This window comes from Trachurus trachurus, assembly GCF_905171665.1.
Source record: "Trachurus trachurus genome assembly, chromosome: 22".
In the NCBI taxonomy this organism is placed as follows: domain Eukaryota; kingdom Metazoa; phylum Chordata; class Actinopteri; order Carangiformes; family Carangidae; genus Trachurus; species Trachurus trachurus.
In genome coordinates, this window is record NC_139907.1 from 17,826,496 (window position 1) to 17,846,345 (window position 19,850).

Genomic DNA, 19,850 nt, shown 5'->3' on the forward strand with positions numbered 1-19,850 from the left:
CTATGAACTATTTCCAGAGAAATCTTGGGTTTGGTGCACCCTGTAATGGAGCCAGACACCTTCCAGGGAACTCTAACTCCTAAACACTTGACTGCAGCTGCAGATAAGCTCCACGGGGTAGCATGATGTTACATGCAACTGAATGGGTTAGGGTTCAAGTCTGTCTCAGATAAAATATGAAGCAATTAAGACAGCGAAAGAACTGCTGAACTTGTTCATGTGGACTGTGTGGAGTTGGGATTTACCTCCAAGGCCTATACAAAAAATACTTTTATGTTTAAAGCAGAAGTAAGTGATATATTTGTGTTAATATAAGTCTTAAATAGTTATATCTTCCGACAGCAATCACTTACATAGAGTGTTTGGTCTGAAACACGGGTCTGTCAGTCACTCTGCTCTGCTCTGAGCCGAGGAGAAAACATTTATCGTATCCTACAGTTTTTATCCAATGAGGAGAGAGAACGGCATGCAGGGCTGTGTGTGCAGCCAAGGGACGCCGTGAATGTGGTGACGTAGGGACGAGGAGGACTGTTATGGTGCGTTCAAGGAAACTCTTATTTTTCCGACCGTGAAGTCGTACCAGTTCGATCTGGTACGAGTTCACCGGTCGGAAGTTACGAGTGGCCGTTATAGTGACTTTCACCGGTAAAACAGGTCGGAAAAACACGAGTGGGTTGCCTGGAACGCTACAAAGTCGTAAGTTGTGACTTGAAGCTGTAATTTACGATTTCAAAAGCCTGCCTGGAACGCAGCATTAGCGAAAACGACCGGACCACTTACTTCTGCTTTAAGGAATACTTTGACATTTTGGTATGAATTTGCTATACTAAAATTGTTGTAAAAACCTATTGTCCTCTATGGCGACAAAGTTAGCCAGCTTGCTTTGGCAAGTTAAAGTTAGCAGGTATGGAACATTTTACCTGATATCTTTGACAGAAGTTTGTAGAGACCAAAACAGAGCTTAAAGGAGAGGGGATGTCAGATTCAGATTTATTGGGTGGTCAAAAATATGAATCCAAATTGCTACATGAGTGTGTAAGTAGGGAAATGTTTGCTAATGTAGCCAATATTATATTATTGTGTTTCGATACAGGCTGTCCCAGGTGGAGTTTGAACCCTGGTCTCCCGCATGGTGGGCGACGATGCAAACCGTTGTGCCAAGAGGTCAATGACCACTTGGAAGTCAGGTTTGCATCTTCTTTTTTTAATGGATGAGTGAGTGCACCTTGACCTTCTGTTACACTCACACATTAGCAACAACATTTTTATATGCTGATAATCACCCTTTGTTCTATGGCTTTAGGCACACAAAGTCTTACAGCTGCAGCACATTTTCACTATTTTTGGCATTTCTTCTCTCATTCAAGGGTTTTCTGTAATTTTCACTGCCTCCAAAGAACTGCCTCTGTGTTGTCTTAAGCTGGATTTATTCTTGAAAATCAAGTTGTACACGGGTGTTTTGTTGAACCATTTACATACACTTTCCAAAAGTCATTATCCACTTGTGTGGTCATCAAAGACTCCAGTGTGATGGGCCTCAGTTCTTTCACAAACCAAACACTCTCTCAAGCCTCTTTCAGAAGACCTTTAACATTCCCGGGTACAGTTGTTACAGTTGAGTGGCGTGTGGTCTGTCAGCTCATTAGTCAAAGGTGTGCATTTAGCAGCGAAAAAGTCACAGCACAGCAGCGAGCATTTACCGCCATCACTCACTAAACCTACGGCGCTCTTTGCTTGTACAACTGGCGGCGAGGAGCAGCATGGATGACTTAGTGTCTGTCTGTAAACAGTAAGAGAAGACAAGCTTTCAGAGCGTCCATCCAACATAATCAGACTCTGACATCACTTGCCGGAATCGAGTGGACTCACTGCAACCAATTAATCATTTTCTTCCATGCATACATCCAAAGATGAGCTAGCTAAAAGCCACCGCAGGATCTAATCCCTCTCTGGTTCCTTGCAGCATAACAGATTCAGTGAAACTGAAATCCAATTAATTTTTGCATATGTAGCTAAATACCTATATCAGACACCACTGATTTATGGTGCATAAGAACAACTGCAAAATATTGGAAAATATTTTCAACAATTAGATTTCACCATAGACAAAACAGGTTCTTATAATGCTGTTTCACAGGGCATCATTTTTCGCCAGGCTATGCCAGCTCCAAAGCCACCGGTAATATCCATATTTCCCTTTTTTTATCCTTCTGAGGCCAGGCATGGATTACAATCAGTGATTTACAATGGCAGTGGGGTCCAAGTCATTTAAGTGTTTCAGCACGTGGCAAAGAAAAAACAGCTGGAAGTATTAGCTGAAAAACGTAGTTTAGTCTGGCAACAAACTACCTTCAGTTCCCTTCATAGATGATATCTTTTGATTTCCGATTTTCCTCCGATAAGATGGTTCATTACCATCTCAAAAGCATGATTCTCCCAGGATTCACTGTTTCCCAGATTAAAAGAATAAATAGTCTGCAATGTCACCCACAGAGTAAATATCAAGATGGTGATCTGGCCTTCCCCCCCCCCCCCTCTACAAATGTCTCAGTGGAGTTACATGAATCAACAGTTGTTCCCAAAATAAAAATTATAGCTGACCAGCAGCTTCCCACCTTGTTTATCAGTGACTCACGATGTTCTGTTTCTGACTAGTAGCTTTATAGGCCTCCTACCAACTCTTTCCACCTTTTTTTTCTCAAGCTGTTGTAGATTTTTTTCCCATAAATCAGGATTTACACAAGTTTTCTCCCCCTGGACATGTTTTTTTAGAGAATGATGTGTTCAAAAAGTTGTTACTACACGCTTGTCTTTCTCATACATCTGCTCCCTTTTCGAAATAAATTTTTGAAAACCACAGCTAAAGGGGGCAAGTGGAAAACGTGTTGGACGAGTTATGATTATGATTTTAAGTTTCAACCTGTCAGTACAACAACACAGATGCACTGCATCGAATATGTGTATCGACAGATGTTGCTCCAGATCAGCGTGCTCTTTCTATGCAGTCATAGTCATTTTGAGTGACAGTATTAAGATGGGAAAAAAAACAAGCTGGCTTGAGTCTGTCTGGTTAATAAATGAAAAAATTAAACTTTTAATAGACCACAAAATAGCTCAAATTTACCTTCCAGATGTTAGAATTTAGAATTACTCATAATCCTCTCATTTTCTATTATTTCGGCTTAATCATTTTTAAATGGAATTTACACTTGTCACAAAGATAATGCACATCACAACTCCACAATAGTCATGATATTAAGCAGCTGCAGTCCTCACCACTAATATAAGTGAAGCTTTGTTTTATTTCATTCCAAAGCACTTCATTGCTCAAGGGCTGGATGAACTTCATTTGACATGCATACACAACAAGTGGTATAAACAAGTGCTGAAATCAACACAATCCCAGAAAACACAGTAAATCCTCACTGACAGCTGTAAGCCCATGCTGGGTGGATAGGCTATTTAGTCTTGTTATACCTGACAATTGTCTTTCATGTAGCTGCCTCAACCACCTTAAGCCCACAGCACAATAATGATCTCTTCACCTGCCTGCTCAGACGTATGCCATGACTCATCACCTCTCCGATGCACATGCAGTGCAAGGTGGAGCTCTAACTGGTGTTTTTGAGATTGTTTCTGTTGCCATAGAGTTTGCTCTCGTTGGTATCTGACTGCCTGCGTCAGTCCTTCAATTTTTTATATTTTTTGCCAGTTTGGACTGCCAGTCTGTTGTCATCTGCAGTAATCTCTGAGTGCAGCCTTTTTTGTGTCTGAATCCTCCTCATACACATTGTAGGAACAGTGCTTGAGCATCATCTCTGAAAGCTTGGAGTGTAATTAACAAATAATAATAAAGTTTCTCTTGGGTTCCCTGTGTTGTTTGACATCTTCAACATCTCAAGTCCAATCTGTTGGTTTAAATATTGAACCTTATCAGGTTTAAGCTTGTCTGACAAACTGATGCATTTTATGAAATGTCTTTACGTATGTCTACAGTATATATGAAGTACCAGCAGCTGATTAGCTTAACTTCATACAAAAACTATGGACAACCGTTTGTTTCCAAGTTTTCACTCTGTTTTCTACAGATTTTTCATTTATCTCTGTGTTAGTCATGCTAACCATATTATAAACAAAAAGTGGCTTGTTTGAAGTGTTTTTCCGGTGCTTAGAGAGCCAGAGAAATTATGTAATTTTTTGAGACCCACCTGCATGTAAACACCACCCTGTTTCTGTTGACAAAAAGCCATTGGCTTTTTTGGACATTTTGTGCAAAAATAAAAAACAAATAAACTCTGTGACAAACGAGAGTTTATATTCACCCAACATGTTGTGTTTAGCATGTTGTGTTTAGCATGACAACCACAAATAAATATCTCTTCTGTGATTGTAAAGCCGAAATGCAATTGCCAGAGTAAAAAGCTGATGTTAGGCGTCACCACCACTAAACTTCCCACTCACAGCTAAACATAGCGTCCTTATCTCTTAAAAGTCTTTTTTTCCAAGAAGGAGTTTTGCAAAACCTAATAAAAACCTAAGGGAAGATTAGTGAGTAGAACAGTTTTGGTGTGATGACATTGATGAACACAACCTCTGAAGTCTCATTTAGCCATTTTAGCCAACTGGTCTTTTCAGAGACATTAAAGTTTAAATATCATGACTGGAGTTTTTTTTTGTCATAGAATAAAACCATAAAATTTGAGATTGTTCAGAAATCTACCACCAAATCAACACCCATGACCTATGGGAGATGATTCAGGAGCATAATTATATAATATACAGGATATGTATAAACCAAAGGAGTTGATTATTTTTCTTTAAGAAAAAAACTGGGAAATTCAAATCAACTCCCCCACCCTCTGATGCGTCTGCGTAATCTTCCAGAGTTGGAAAGAAACGCCATAGGGAATACACACAGAGTAAACACTTCCTATCTATGGGCCTGTTTCCGCTGTAGTTTTGGCTCGGCGTAGTGCGAGTCTGGCAGGTCTCCGCATCTCCATCTCCACTCACTCAGTTACACCTCCCACACTGTGAGCTCACAGTCACACACCCACAGAGCTGTTTCCTGTCACACCTGCCCATGATATCTAAAAAAAAAAAAAGACTTCCCATGAAACTAGATAATCTCAGTCCAACTTCACCCCATTACACAGATTTGTAGAAACTTTCCTTTTGAATGTGTTCTTGAGTAGTGAAGCATTGTTATGGCCTTATCACTTCCTGTAGGCTTATGTTTCACCAAGGTGAGTATAGTAGGCTACATGTTGTAAATCCTACATGTCACAGAAACACAGAGACCGTAAAAATCCAGTGCGTTCCTGTGGTATGTTTGAGGTATATGTGGTGTGTACTATATCATTTGTCCATATATCTAGCCTATTTTTGGACAACCATCTATTTAGAGCCATCACAGCATGTAGGCGCCTCTCTGCTCCACTGTTTGTCCAGAAGAGTTTTATCACTGTCATACACACAGACACACACACACACACACATAAACTCTCCCTCTCTTTTTCTCTCTCTTTCCACAACTTTCCTCTGAATCCACAAGTCTGCACGCTGGCATGAGTCAAACAGTTACACATTGCAAAAGAACAAATGTGTATCTGCTTCTCAGGGCTGAACTGAAACAAATCTCTGTCAACAAGGTTTTGACTTTTCATGGTGGTTTTGTGGGAAAGAAGAGAGAGAAAGAGTAAAGAGGTCAGAGGTTAGACGTCCAGCCATAAACCTTCACCTTCATCCTAGTGGTGATGTCATGATTTGGAAAGAATTTAGTCAAAATATTTAAGTCCCCATCCTTTTCAAAAGATGGACAATTAAAAATAGCTATCAATTCATGTGTTGCTCCATTATACAGTATATTCTTCCTTTCTATTAGTTTACTGAACATTTCCTTCATCCCAGTCAAACTTGTGGCCCTTTTGATGGGCCCGGCTCCCAGGTTGAAAATCACTGGACCTCACTTTCTAACTCTATATGAAGAAGTTACTTTCCGAGTTACATCATTATTAATATGTTCATTATTATCATATTATTTTGAGTCAAATCTGCAGAAAAAGTAGTTACACGTTCTTTTAAAGTTCAGTATCTTTTGTTGATTATAATTTACTTTTAAATGAGCAGGGTTGTAAATGCAGGATTTTTTAAAAACTTAATTGTAAAACCAAGGTTCTGATAATGGCTAATAAAAAGAGAATCTGTGCATTTCTTCCACTGTTGGATCACTGGGTTAAAATCTTTCCAAACCAAAATAATTAGTAAGATAAGATGGCACAAAATTCAAATCCACCACTTAGTCATGTATTATATTTATTGACTTATCTTAATCTATTATTACCATAACATGTGTGTAATCAGTTGATATGCAAAGCCAAAGTTATACAAAATGACTGTATATGTGCTCTTTTTTTATTTGTATATTTCACAGATACAAAGAAACTCAGAGACTAGTATCACCCATCACTCACTGTCCCAGGCCAGTTAACACTTACATTCATAACTCAATGAGTCCCCTAGCGGCCAGACTAGTAATAGCAAAGTCAGAACACAAAATAAAGTTAAGTCCCCTGCTGTATATCATGAATATAATATGGAGTTAATACCTGACTGTAGGCTATGGAATACAATTTAACGTTTTATATGGCCTTTAAATCTGCTCATGACTGGTTTTGTATAACTAGTCCACTAAATCAATTGGCTCACATTTTTTGGGACCGAAAAGAAGAATAAGAATAATAAGAAATAAATCTATATTTTTTCCTTATTATGTGACAGTCACATGAAATTAAAACTATTTGACCAATAATCAAGCTTTTATTTGACCGGAAACGACCACGTCTTGGAGCGTGTATGAAATATTTGTCCGGTGATGGAAATTCAGCTCAGGAATGCATTTTTCCCCTCTGTGTGTGTGTGTGTGTGTGTGTCTCGGATATTATACTGTGACTGGCTGTGAGGTAAGAAAACAAGTCCGTCCCTTTCTCCTGGAGCCATCTCATTGGTTCAGATGGGACCTCAGGAATGTCCTTAAACTGTTTAAATAGCACTAGTATTTGGTGGGACAAGTCAGAAGAATAAGTGAAAGCATCGGAATAAATCCGGGACAGAAGCTCAGAGAGACTTTGCAACTACTTACTGCAGTTTAATGATCTTCTACAAAAGCTGAAGGAAGAGAAACGGGATAAATTATCTAACTAAGAAGGACTTTCCTCTTCTTTTTAATCCATTTTCACAGGACTTCTTCTTTTTTTCATTTTAAAGGTTTGTAAAACTCTTTATTAGTAGTATTTTATTGCCAACTGCCATTTATTGATGACCAGATGCAGTCATGTTTAACTCTGTTACTCTGGTTGTAATAGGGATCGTTTGAGGTTTCAAGATGATGCTGTGCGGCATCTTTTTGCTGGTGATGCTTTGGAGTTGTGAAGGTGCACGACTGGCAGGTGAGAATGGAAATCTTAATAATATAGCCTATACCAGATTTTCAAACTCTTTAAATTATCCAAGCTCTCATATATAGGTCTACTGAAGTTAATAATTCATAGAGACAATGTTTCTGGGTGTAAACTCATTGCAGATCATTATAAAAGAGAAATTCGATATTATTCTTTTTTAATATAGCCTATAGCCTATATATATTTTGACCAATGTGTGATAGTTCTGACTGGTGTATAGCTCCTGTAGCCTGTGTGTCTTTGTTTTTTTTCCTGCATCTTCCTGGACACTGTCATTAACTGACCGGTGTCTTTTCTTTTCTTTGACCACAGAGAGTCGAGATGATAATAGTGTGTATGACTTATTCGATCTGGCCCGAGTAAACAAGAGACACCACGGAGTGAGTTTGGTCAAAGGAGCAGATCCCTACAGCCCCGCATACAAAGTCCTCAATGCAGACCTGATCCCCCCCGTCCCCGACAGCTCCTTCAGGGACCTGCTCGACTCCATCCAGACCGAGAGGGGCTTCCTCCTCCTCATCAACCTGAAACAGTTCAAGAAAACCAGAGGCAGCCTCTTGACCATCGAGAGGACCGACGGATCCCGACCCGTGTTCGAGATCGTCTCCAACGGCAAGAACAACACCCTGGATGTGGTCTACTCCACCATGGACCACCAGCAGAGAGTGTCCATCGAGGATGCGGACTTGGCCACCGGACACTGGAAGAACATCACGCTGTTCGTTCAGGACGACCGCGTGCAGCTTTACGTCGGCTGCGAGGAAATCAACGTGTCAGAGCTGGATGTGCCGATCCAGAAGGTGCTGTTCCAGGAGGTGGCGGACATCGCTAAGCTCAGGATCGCAAAGGGAGCTGGAAAAGACAGATTTATGGTAAGACCCTATTGCCTCACGTTGAAACTAAATAACTGCATAAGGGTGAGAAATAATATTTAGGGCTCCATATTTTGTGCTCACATAATAACTCATTAGAAAGTAGAGGTGAAAGAGTTTGAAGTATCACTAACTTTAATTTATCTTCCTTCAGGGAGTTCTTCAGAATGTGCGCTTTGTCTTTGGGACCACCCTGGATGCTATACTGAGAAATAAGGGATGCCAGAGTGGAGGTAAGTGTGAAAAATACATTAAATCTATTTCATTTAACTGATGGCTCTTACTCAGATGTAAAATTGACAGCAGGATACCACCTTGTGCTCAGGTGAACAAAACTTACATTTGTCTTCTCTCCTCTTTTCCCCCTGCAGCTACTTTAACTGATGTCATGACCCTGGACAACCCAGTCAACGGCTCCAGCCCTGCCATTAGGACTGATTACACTGGCCACAAAACCAAAGGTGAGACCTCTCCTCGCCAAAGAGACGAGTCTGTTTCTCTTTTCTGAAGCTTAGTAGTAAAACATTAAGACTTGAGGTTATTTATTGGATTCTTCTCCCTTGTACTCAGATCTGCAGTCTGTCTGTGGCTTCTCTTGTGAGGACATCGCCAGCATGTTTAAGGAGCTGAAGGGACTCGGCGTGACTGTTAAAAAGCTGACAAATGACCTCCAGAAAGTGGTAAGCTCCGAGCGCCATCAGGGTCTGCTCTTTGTCATCTTTCGATCCCTCTTTTCCGCCCCTCTCCATTTCCCCGTTAACGCATTCCCAGTGCGTAGCCACTTGTCGCTGTAATGGCAGTCGCCAGCCAAGTTCTTAATGAGACCCATGTGAATACACAAATATGTTTGGCTGCCGGTTGCGTTTGCCCTGCTTCACTAGAGTCAAGCAATGTCTTCAGTCGCTGATTCATTTGTATTGGAACTTTGGCAAAGTGAAAGTTTTCCATCCTCCATCCTAAGCAGCCCCCCTCTCTCTTTCCCCCCCAGTCTGAGCAGAGCACGGTGCTGATACAGAGCCTCAACAGTGGAGCCTGCTACCACAACGGTATCAAGTACAAGGACCAAGATGAATGGACCATGGACAGCTGCACTGAGTGCACCTGTCAGGTAAATGTCACCACACCTGCTTGAATACAACCTTCAGACAAGCCAGGACTCAGCTGATGATAGACATCATTGAATTTGCTGTATTCCTGCTTTAATTAAGTGCTAATAGTGTTTCTGTTTGCACTTCCCTTTATAACCACTGACAGCCATCAACACTTCTTCTCTACTATCATCAAAACAACATGAAATATTCCCCACGAGCAACATCTAGTGAAGGCTGCTCATGTTTTGTTTAATTAGTTTGGTGTTAGTGAGGATGTTTTCTGTCAACACAGCAGGAGTGTCATGTCCCTGATAAAGATCAGTCCCTTGTGAAATACAGCAATTAGGCTTGGAACAGTACCAGCAGAGACAGTTTTTTCTTCTGTACCATGTCCAGTCAGCTGCTTATGTAACTTGTTATTCTTGTACTAATTTGACTATTCTTTTTTTATTTACAGAAATCTGTTACTTTGTGTCGCAAAATCTCCTGCCCTCTGATCCCATGTGCTAATGCAACCGTGCCTGACGGAGAGTGCTGCCCTCGCTGTGGAACACGTAAGTTTAAATTTCACACCTTTTATGATCTCCTTAATTTCTTTATATCTTCCCTCAGAAGTAATGATAATCAAACTTCATATCTCCCACCCTACAGCCAGTGACTATGCTGAGGATGGATGGTCCCCCTGGTCTGAATGGACTCATTGTTCAGTGACTTGCGGACGTGGCATCCAGCAGCGTGGACGCTCCTGCGATCGCATCAACAGCAACTGTGAGGGCACCTCTGTCCAGACCCGTGACTGCTACCCCCAGGAATGTGACAAACGCTGTGAGTTAATCAGTATTCTTGACACAACCATTGTGATGATAAATATTCTCAGTTTGATAGCATGATGAATTAATTTGGGATGTGTTACCCACAGTCAAACAGGATGGCGGCTGGAGTCACTGGTCTCCTTGGTCATCATGCTCTGTGACCTGTGGGGAAGGGGTCATCACCCGGATCCGCCTTTGCAACTCCCCCACACCCCAGATGGGTGGCAAGGACTGCCAGGGAGAAGGACGTCAAACTGAAATCTGCCAGAAGTCGCCCTGTCCTAGTAAGTTTGATTTCACCACCAGATTATAGTATATGATTCAGTGTGTGAATACAGGTGAATTGATGTTTTTTAATTCACTTTTTAGTCAATGGAGGTTGGGGACCTTGGTCACCATGGGACAGCTGCACTGTCACCTGTGGTGGAGGAGTCCAGAACCGCAAACGTCTCTGCACTGACCCTGTCCCCAGATACGGTGGAAAGGATTGTGTTGGTGATGCCACTATGTCTCAAGTGTGCAACAAACAAGAGTGTCCTATCGGTAAGTGTGTAAGATTAAAAAAATCCAAGAGCTTAGCCATCATTCCAAACAGATCACCCCTTTAAAGTATGAATTCTCCCTCTCTCTCTACAGATGGTTGTCTGTCCAGCCCATGCTTCCCTGGCGCAAAGTGCATCAGCTTCCCTGATGGCTCTTTCAAGTGTGGCAAGTGTCCACTTGGCTATCGTGGCAATGGCGTCATCTGCAGGGACATTGATGAGTGCAAAGAGGTTCCTGATGCTTGCCACACTCAGAACGGAGTCCATCGCTGTGAGAACACTCAGCCCGGCTACAACTGTCTGCCTTGCCCTGCACGTTTCTCCGGTCCTCAGCCCTTCGGAAGAGGAGTGGAACAGGCAACAGCTAAAAAACAGGTTTGAGTTATTACTTACTACAGTATATTTGTGGCCAGTGGGTTAGCTGCTTGGTTGTTTTCTAACCCTCTGTCATTTTCTTTAGGTTTGCACAGCCCGTAACCCCTGCCAGGATGGAAGCCACGACTGCAATAAAAATGCAAACTGCATCTACTTGGGCATCTTCTCTGAGACCATGTTCCGCTGTGAGTGCAAGCCAGGATATGCAGGGAATGGTCATATCTGTGGTGAGGACAGTGATCTGGATGGATGGCCCAACACCGACTTGCTGTGCGTGGAGAACGCAACCTACCACTGCAAAAAGGTACCCAGACCCCACATGGACAGACATATAAAAAGCCATTATTATCCATCTGCGCTACATTACTGTGATGACTACCTCTCTAACCACTCTTTTGTTGCTTCATAGGATAACTGCCCCAGCCTTCCCAACTCTGGTCAGGAAGATCATGACAAAGATGGCCTGGGTGATGAATGTGACCATGATGATGACAATGATGGGATCCCCGATGATAGGGTGAGTCATTACAGCAGTTTTATTTAGCCCCAAGCGGTGCTTTCCTCAGAGACCAGACATAGCAATCAGCCGTAGCCCTGCTTCCTCTGGGCAGTAGGAATGTGAAGTCTCCATGTTTGGGTTCTTCCAACAGAGAGCTAAAGTGAAAAACCAGTAGCACAGGAATAGTGTAATATAATTTCAGCATAAAGCCAGAATTGAGGAGGTGGCTTGTTGCCCATGATTCTTAGTGTGGATTTGGAAAGTTGGGCAAGAAAAATGCTGTGGTAAAAATTACCAGCTCTCATGCTGTGGAATTTCACATTCCAGAAAAAGTGGGGAAAAGGAGAGCATTTGAAAGAAAAGTTTTGCTCTTGTACACATTATTTATTTGTGTCATGGCCCATTTTATTAACTGAATTGATATTTGTCCACCAATTTAGGACAACTGCCCAAGAGAATACAACCCTGCTCAGTACGACGCAGACAGAGATGATATTGGTGACCGCTGTGACAACTGTGTGTTCGAGGCCAACACCGATCAAACCGATACTGACAACAACGGAGAGGGTGATGCCTGTGCTGTTGACATCGATGGTGATGGTAAGAGATATTTCCAAATTCTCTGCAAGAAATCTTCCCTTTGCTAATCTTTGAAAGGGGTTTGAACAATTGTAAAGGCTAAAACGAGTATGTTTCCACTCAACAGGTATTCTGAATGAGAACGACAACTGTCCTTATGTGTACAATGTCGACCAGAGAGACACTGATAGAGATGGTGTGGGAGACCACTGTGACAACTGCCCTCTGGAGCACAACCCTGATCAGGTAACATCACATTTCACCCTTCACCTCCCCATTACATAAACACATTTGATGGGATACTATCAAAGCCTACAAATTGATTTAACTTGACAGTTTGAAGGAGGAACAATGCCAAGCTCGTTGTCCTTGTCTGTATTCATCTGCCTTTGGAACAAATATGAAAGTGTTGTTCTGCTGAGGTGTAACAACAGGGACATTGTCATTGCTCACATACGTGAAGACAAGGGGATAGATTTGAATGATGTCCAGAGAAGAAACTCTTTCATAGAGGCTGGTGAAAAACCAGTTTAGTGAGTTATTTGAGGCGAGGACAAGTGTTTTACAGTGTGAGAGTCAGTCTTTGGAGAAAATCTCATCGTAAAGGAATTCTGTTCTCTTGCAGATCGACTCTGACTCAGATCTCGTAGGAGACAAATGCGACAACAACCAGGACATTGATGAGGACGGTCACCAGAACAACTTGGACAACTGCCCCTACATAGCCAACGCCAACCAGGTAGACCATGACAAAGATGGCAAGGGCGATGCCTGCGACCACGATGATGACAATGATGGCATTCCCGATGATAAGGACAACTGTCGACTGGCCTTTAACCCTGATCAACTGGACACTGATGGTGAGTCGGTCTTATGGCATGATGAATGTGGTACAAATCAATGGACATGGTCTTTTAGAGAGTATCATCTTCTCTGCAATTATAATCTAAATATTTATTTTCTCCTCTCAGGTGATGGTCGTGGTGATGTGTGCCAATTTGATTTTGACCAAGACAATATTTTGGACATCGATGACGTTTGTCCAGAGAACTTTGACATCAGCGAAACAGACTTCCGCAGATTCCAGATGGTTCCTTTGGACCCCAAGGGTACCTCTCAGATTGACCCCAACTGGATGGTCCGTAATCAGGGCAAGGAGCTGGTACAGACAGTCAACTGTGATCCTGGCATTGCTGTTGGTACGTATTATGCAGACAGTGATCTAACTACAATACTGTTTGTGTTTTTGTGTATTGGTAGTAACCATGTCTTCCTCCCGTCTTATTTCAGGGTTCGATGAGTTTGGTGCAGTGGATTTCAGGGGAACATTCTACATCAACACAGACAGAGATGACGATTATGCCGGGTTTGTGTTTGGCTACCAATCCAGCTCACGCTTCTACACAGTCATGTGGAAACAGATCACACAGACCTACTGGTCCCACACACCCACAAGAGCTCAGGGCTACTCTGGCCTGTCAATCAAAGCGGTCAACTCCACCACCGGCCCTGGTGAGCATCTGAGGAATGCTCTGTGGCATACCGGAGACACCCCAGGACAGGTGAGCATCCATTAATTGGCTTCAAGTTGGACATTTAACATTCAATTTAAAACAGTGTTGAACTGTTTGTCATTTAAACCTAATTTATAACTCTTTGTTTGTCTTCTTCAGGTGCGCACTCTCTGGCACGACCCCAAGAACATTGGCTGGAAGGACTTCACTGCTTACAGATGGCACCTGACCCACAGACCCAAGACTGGACTTATTAGGTGAGCTGAAATCCCCTTATACATGCTCTGTCACTCAATTACAAATCAGCAGCCTTTTTTAAAATGGCAATGAGTTCATGTTTTACCTTTTCTTTTGTAGAGTTGTCATGTATGAGGGCAAGAGGATCATGGCCGACTCTGGAAACATCTACGACAAGACATATGCTGGCGGGCGACTAGGCTTATATGTCTTCTCTCAGGAGATGGTTTACTTCTCAGACCTCAAATATGAATGCAGAGGTAAGCATATCAGTGGTGTGACATGAAAAAAAATATTTCTTTCACTTTCATCACTCTAGATTCAGTTTGTAACATTTTTTCTCTTCTTCATTTCTTTCAGATACATAAGAGTACATAACATGGCGCCTGGATCGATATCTTTGACTTTTTCCTTTGAGAAATGCACATCGGAGGAATGACGGCCAAGTGAACTAACGTGAGGTAAACTGACCTCAGGACTTAAAGCCAAATTCAAAGTTCAATGATGATTCTGCACCACTGCACCAAACTCAAATTGTGAGCGCAGCTCTGCTCAGAAGACATTGGCCCTCTCACCTTGTTGCTCTGATCTGCATTGAAAGAGGGCCAAATTTGATTGCTTTGCACACCTGTCGGTTGGCGATATTCCTCTGTGGATGAGGGACCAAAGAGTTTTTATTATTATTATTTTTTATTATTTTTCTACTTTTGAGCATTAATATACATCTGCTGTGGACTCAAAGATGCTTGTTTCAGTATGAAGAAAGCAGTTGGAGAACTTTCTTAGGCTGGGGTAAATATGCCCCTTGAAGGAACTGTTGAGGGACCATGGACAGTATGGACTGACTGTTACTATCAAAGAGAGTGAATGTTGTTTGTGTGTTTTTGCATGACTGCCACCCAACAAGTATAGTTATGAAGACAACCAAGTCAACATTGATTTTAAAATATTTTGATAACCCCTTACCCCACGTTCAGGCAGACCTATATAATACAAGGTCTTAGCTGAGGCTTAGGGCTGGCCTAAAATATTCGTCTTCTCAGGAAAGAGCACTAGAAGAAACAAGGAGAGCACAAAATTCAGGACAGCACAGGGCCACAAAGCAGACAGGCTGCACACTGCTTTGGAACAGTAATTATTAGCAATTATAATGTCAATATCTCTAATCTTTGCTGACAAGGGACGTAAACAGCGAGGGCCAGTCTATATCCTGTCATTAGTTAACCAATGTTACACATGGCTGTTTGTATTTACTTAATCATCATAGAGGCTTTAGATCTCGCTCATCTTTGCATCTTACTACGGTATCTTAAAATGTTGTAAGCAACCTACTCCAATTAACTGAAGTCATAGTTATAGCATAACATCAGACCAAAACAGTGAAAAAAAGTGAAAGATAGGCATCATTTCCAGTATCTTCAAATATTCTGCTTCTGCACAGTGTGCATGACTGGTGTGCCTGAGCTTGTGTGTACATTTCTGACAAGGGAAAATCAAAGGAAACCCTTTATGTACAAATATTACCTCATTAATTCTTTTTGTATTGAGGCCAGCAATACACAAGAATCACTTTTTTTAGCAACAGAGTACAAATTGGTTGGCTTCTTTTTTTTTTTTTTTATAAAGCAAGACTTTAGTATCATTTATATGCTGTATATAAGATATTTTTGTAGCAAAAGAAGCCCGAACAGGAACGTAAAGGATTTAAGAGATGTTGTCTTGACTATGTTGTGCTATATGTATTTCCTGTGCATTTTTTGATAAATTATTATGTTTGTTTTATGTTGAGGTTATTTCATTTGTGTAGATATATGCTATTTAAATAATTTATCTAGAGGCGTAGCCTCATATTGGAAGCGTTTCTGTCTGTATAAAACTTATTTGCACACTGACATGAGGATGTCTTTGTTATTTTGGTTTTTGTATGTGTCATTTTTAATTATTAGTGAAGCTTTTCAATAAACATTGTACTATAGTTTCTACCCAAAGTGCTGTTTATACTCCTACCTGTTATTTTGCAATGTCAAGTGAACAATAAAAACTTCAGGAAAAAAAAATCTTGGTTGATTGTTGTCTTTGTGGTCAAACAAACAGTTAAATAGTCAGTTGGACTGTTCATGACCTAAGCCACTTCCTCAGTGTTTTTGGACCTCATACTCTTATTGAGGTCCTCTCCCTAGAATAGCAAAAGGAGCCGAGGCATGCTTTGTCAAGCGACTGGAATCCATTAGTTGAGTCTAGTGAAGCCTTGGAGAAAGGGAGTATCCTCGGGAGTCAACAGCAGGAAAACTCAACATGAAGTATAACCCACTTAAACAGCACATCCATATAGATCTGATTACACATTACACAGGCATCTCCTTACACCTTCAAAAGACAGCCCTCCACATGAGAGATAGACATAAGGAATTTTGCATGATTTTCTGGGGCTGTGAACTTTAAGTTATGGCTGTGGTCCTATCTTAAGAATTGAAACTGCGTGAAAATCCAGTTTTCATTAAAACATCTGGATAAAACTCCTCAAAAGAGATGAGGTAGCCATAAACTGGGTCTGCAGTTTGCTGTTATGCTGAAAGACCCTGCACCAGCATATCATGTGCAAACAGAATTCAGGCTTCAAATAGAAAGAGCTGTAATCTAAAGCACCGGTGAGGTTAAAGCCAGAAAACCCAGACAGTCTCAGTATGTTGCTGGTCTCTTTACATTAGAAGTGACCTCATTCTTACCATACTGAGCTCACTGTGTTTCCATTACCTCAAATGAGCAGTATATCTGTCCTACTGAATGAAGTTGCATCGATTACACAGCGGGTATTTGTAAAATGGGCAATAATATATGAATGGAAGTATTATAAACGTATGATTACAGTATAATACTAGTATAGTGCAGTCTGAAAAGTAATTGTGTGTGCTTTTTTAGACTAGTGCTGAGGCGTCTGTTTAGATTCCTGGACAGATAGTGCAGCAGCTTTCACCAATAGTGGGCCTCTCATTAGGGTTTGACCTTGGATGGCTCACCTGGCTGACGTGTTTTCAGTCAAGAGGAATGTGAGATAATTCCTGTCCGTTAGACGGGGTCAAAATGTGTGGGTGAGGTGAAGAGTGAGACGAATAGGCCCGTAGGTGTCCAGTGCGAGGAGAGACGCTCTCTGCGCTGAGGTCAGCCAGGTGCAGACTATAGCTACTCACACTGGGCAAGCAGCAGCGAATAGGACTATGTCAACAGCTTCCACAAATCTCCAAAACAAACTAAATGGGATAATGCTCAAAGATGGTCATCTTTTGTCAGGGCAATCCTGTTTTTGAAATGAAAATAAATCTTGAAAGAGGTCAAACGGGCTCCAATTTCAGAAGATCGAACTAATCTGACCCACTCTAAAGCAGATCACCTATAGAGGCAGGAATGGCAGGAATGTTTGGAGCACACATCATCCCTCTGTCCTCATAAACAGCCACGCTGGATGTCTGACCAAACGTAACTTACACAGTCATACTATATTTCATCAGATAGGGTTTAGCTTTAATACATAATAGCGTTCAGGCATCACCCCACAGACACAATGTTTATGTGTGCAGTAAAACATTCTGCGGCTGCCGTACCCGGTTGTTAGATTTAATGACAGCAATTTTCTGTTCTCATCTATGATGCTTAGCCTAATACAAAGGGTGTCCCTGCTGCTCTTTTTCCTCATGCTGAGACAAAGACACAAATAAAAACAATGGGAAGCAATCCAGCTCATACACACATTACTGTGTATACGCGCTTTGTATATAGCTGGTCATACCTATATAAATCTAAATATACAAGATCCTAATATTTTACATACATTAATGTGTCTCTTACAACCCATAGTTGCCTGATCATGACATCTTGGTTATGATGCATTATTTTGATAGCAAGGCTTCAGACAGATGTGCTCAATGTGAATTTTTAGGGGTCTCGTGGCGTCGTGTCAGTCGTCTCCGGGTCCTGGCTCCAGCTCTCTGTCAGCTCACATTCATCCAGTAGACATAGTAATTGCTCCTCTGTCAGATCTGGAGAATCATCCTGCAGAAAGACACAAACATTATGTACGTATGATGTCAGTATATAAGTCAATGATGTGCTTGGACGTGCTCATCTCAGACAGATAATGTGGACTTCTGGTAATCCAGACCTCTGGCAGTATCAAGGACACATGTGTGTGTATTATTAAAGCGATGACAGAAGATTTTTCAGCTTAACTGCTGCTATTTTCCAAACAACCTCCCTAGATGTGTCCCATTACAAATATCAAACTCAGTTTTTGGAAAATCCAGACAAAATGTCACATTAATGCATGACCTATGATAACAGTGGCAGTTCCTAATAACTGCACTGCTGTGTTTGTCCCCTGTGCACAGTTGGAAGCTGTCCGGGGAAAAAACACTTCCAGTTGGATATAACTTTTGTTTTTCTACTGATAAGCCAGACTCTTCACAGGCAGCCTTCTGGGACTGCATGAAAGTTCAAGGATGAATGTCAGCCTTTCAAAACTAGGTTATGAGGATAGGGGAGGATTTCACAATTTGAATGAATGTTGATGCAAGTGATATGTTACCTGGCAACTGAAGGCACGATTTCTCAATTCAATTCATTTGGCTATGTAAACTTTTAATTCCTAATAATAAGGTCAGACATGATTAATTTACCTATTCACAAATGCTCATAGACTGTTGCCATATCTTGGTATGAGAATCTTCTACTTTATTTAGACAGCTGTGACTCAACAGTCAATTTGTTCCAGCAATATCAACTCATTACCTTTCATTATATGTGCCAAAGTGTGTCCAGGAAAGCCACACCGTAAATCTTGCTATTGAATAGTAATCATCATCTTCATTCTGTAAGCAATGGCATGTGTACTGGTGCGCTGCACAGAAAGTCCCTGGCCCTAACGTCATCAGTATTTTTGCTCCTGACCCAGATGTTTAAAACACTATTAATTGATTTTCCCCCATCGGAGGAAACAAATCCGTCTGTTAACACGTAATTATCACCTTATTACAGTGATATAGCCAAAGTCTTAGGAAATAGTTTTCTATTTACAAATCCAGCAGTCATGAGGCAAAATGGGTATTCATGCTACAGGACACCTAATGAATCTCCACTAACTCCTGAGAGAAACACCTCGCTATTTAAGTGTGCTACTTAGCTAATGGCTAACTTGACATGTGTTATCCAGTGAGCTTATGTGTACTAGACAAAGATTTTGTTACATTTTTATAGAGCTGTCTGTTTACTGCTAAATTCAGCTAACTGTAGCACACAGACCAGTATCCTGATATCTAATTCTTGGCAATAAAGCATACAAGAATTTGCAAAAATGGTGAACTAATATTATATTTTATTTACGGTATAATTAAATCATATATTAAAACAGGATCATTTGTATTGTCTTGAATATTGAATAACTGCCAAATCAAAACATATCAATAACCTCTATTCAAATTTGGGATTCAGGAGAATTCAGCTTTCACCACAGTGTGACTCGTGCAAAACGTCCTGCTCTGACACAGAGAGAATATTATGCCCATGAAGTTGTTTTCACCTCTTTCTCGCATCCCGCTGAGTGGCCTGAGACAAAATCACATTCCTGTGTCTCATCCAGCCCACTTGCTGAAGCTAATACTCTTCATCGATCATCTATGTTCCTTCTCAGACCAGACCACCCTCTGAAACTCTCCAGCCTCTCACCAGATCCCAGTTGCTGATAGACGTCTCTACTAGACAATTCTGTCCATGTTCAAAGTCCTCCAGAATGGAACGGAACCCCTTAGGTCATGGCATGTTGGGCCGTATTACTCGTTTATGACCCCTGTGATTATCCAGACGCTGCATATCATCTCCT

General features: G+C 41.4%; 2 protein-coding genes across 2 annotated transcripts in view; one reads left to right on the forward strand and one right to left on the reverse strand.

The window, feature by feature from the left end:
* The first annotated feature begins 7,088 nt into the window (after positions 1–7,088).
* On the forward strand, positions 7,089–15,047 carry thbs1a (thrombospondin 1a). The gene is made up of 21 exons (XM_083998164.1): positions 7,089–7,266; positions 7,365–7,448; positions 7,773–8,332; positions 8,487–8,565; positions 8,704–8,793; positions 8,903–9,012; positions 9,321–9,440; positions 9,881–9,977; positions 10,075–10,248; positions 10,343–10,519; positions 10,605–10,778; positions 10,872–11,152; positions 11,238–11,456; positions 11,562–11,669; positions 12,092–12,251; positions 12,358–12,476; positions 12,856–13,090; positions 13,202–13,429; positions 13,521–13,792; positions 13,904–14,001; positions 14,102–15,047. Exons 2-21 carry the CDS (start codon positions 7,385–7,387, stop codon positions 14,265–14,267), a joined length of 3,531 nt encoding a protein of 1,176 aa, XP_083854290.1. The 5' UTR covers positions 7,089–7,266; positions 7,365–7,384; the 3' UTR covers positions 14,268–15,047.
* A 2,345-nt stretch (positions 15,048–17,392) lies between these two features.
* The window catches only part of fsip1 (fibrous sheath interacting protein 1), a gene marked incomplete at its 5' end in the record, with an annotated part of 29,350 nt that continues 26,892 nt past the window's right edge, over positions 17,393–19,850 (reverse strand). Inside the window, one exon of the mRNA XM_083997594.1 lies at positions 17,393–18,028. Within this exon, the coding sequence (XP_083853720.1) occupies positions 17,912–18,028 (117 nt within the window). The 3' untranslated portion in view covers positions 17,393–17,911. The remainder of the gene's footprint in view (positions 18,029–19,850) is intronic.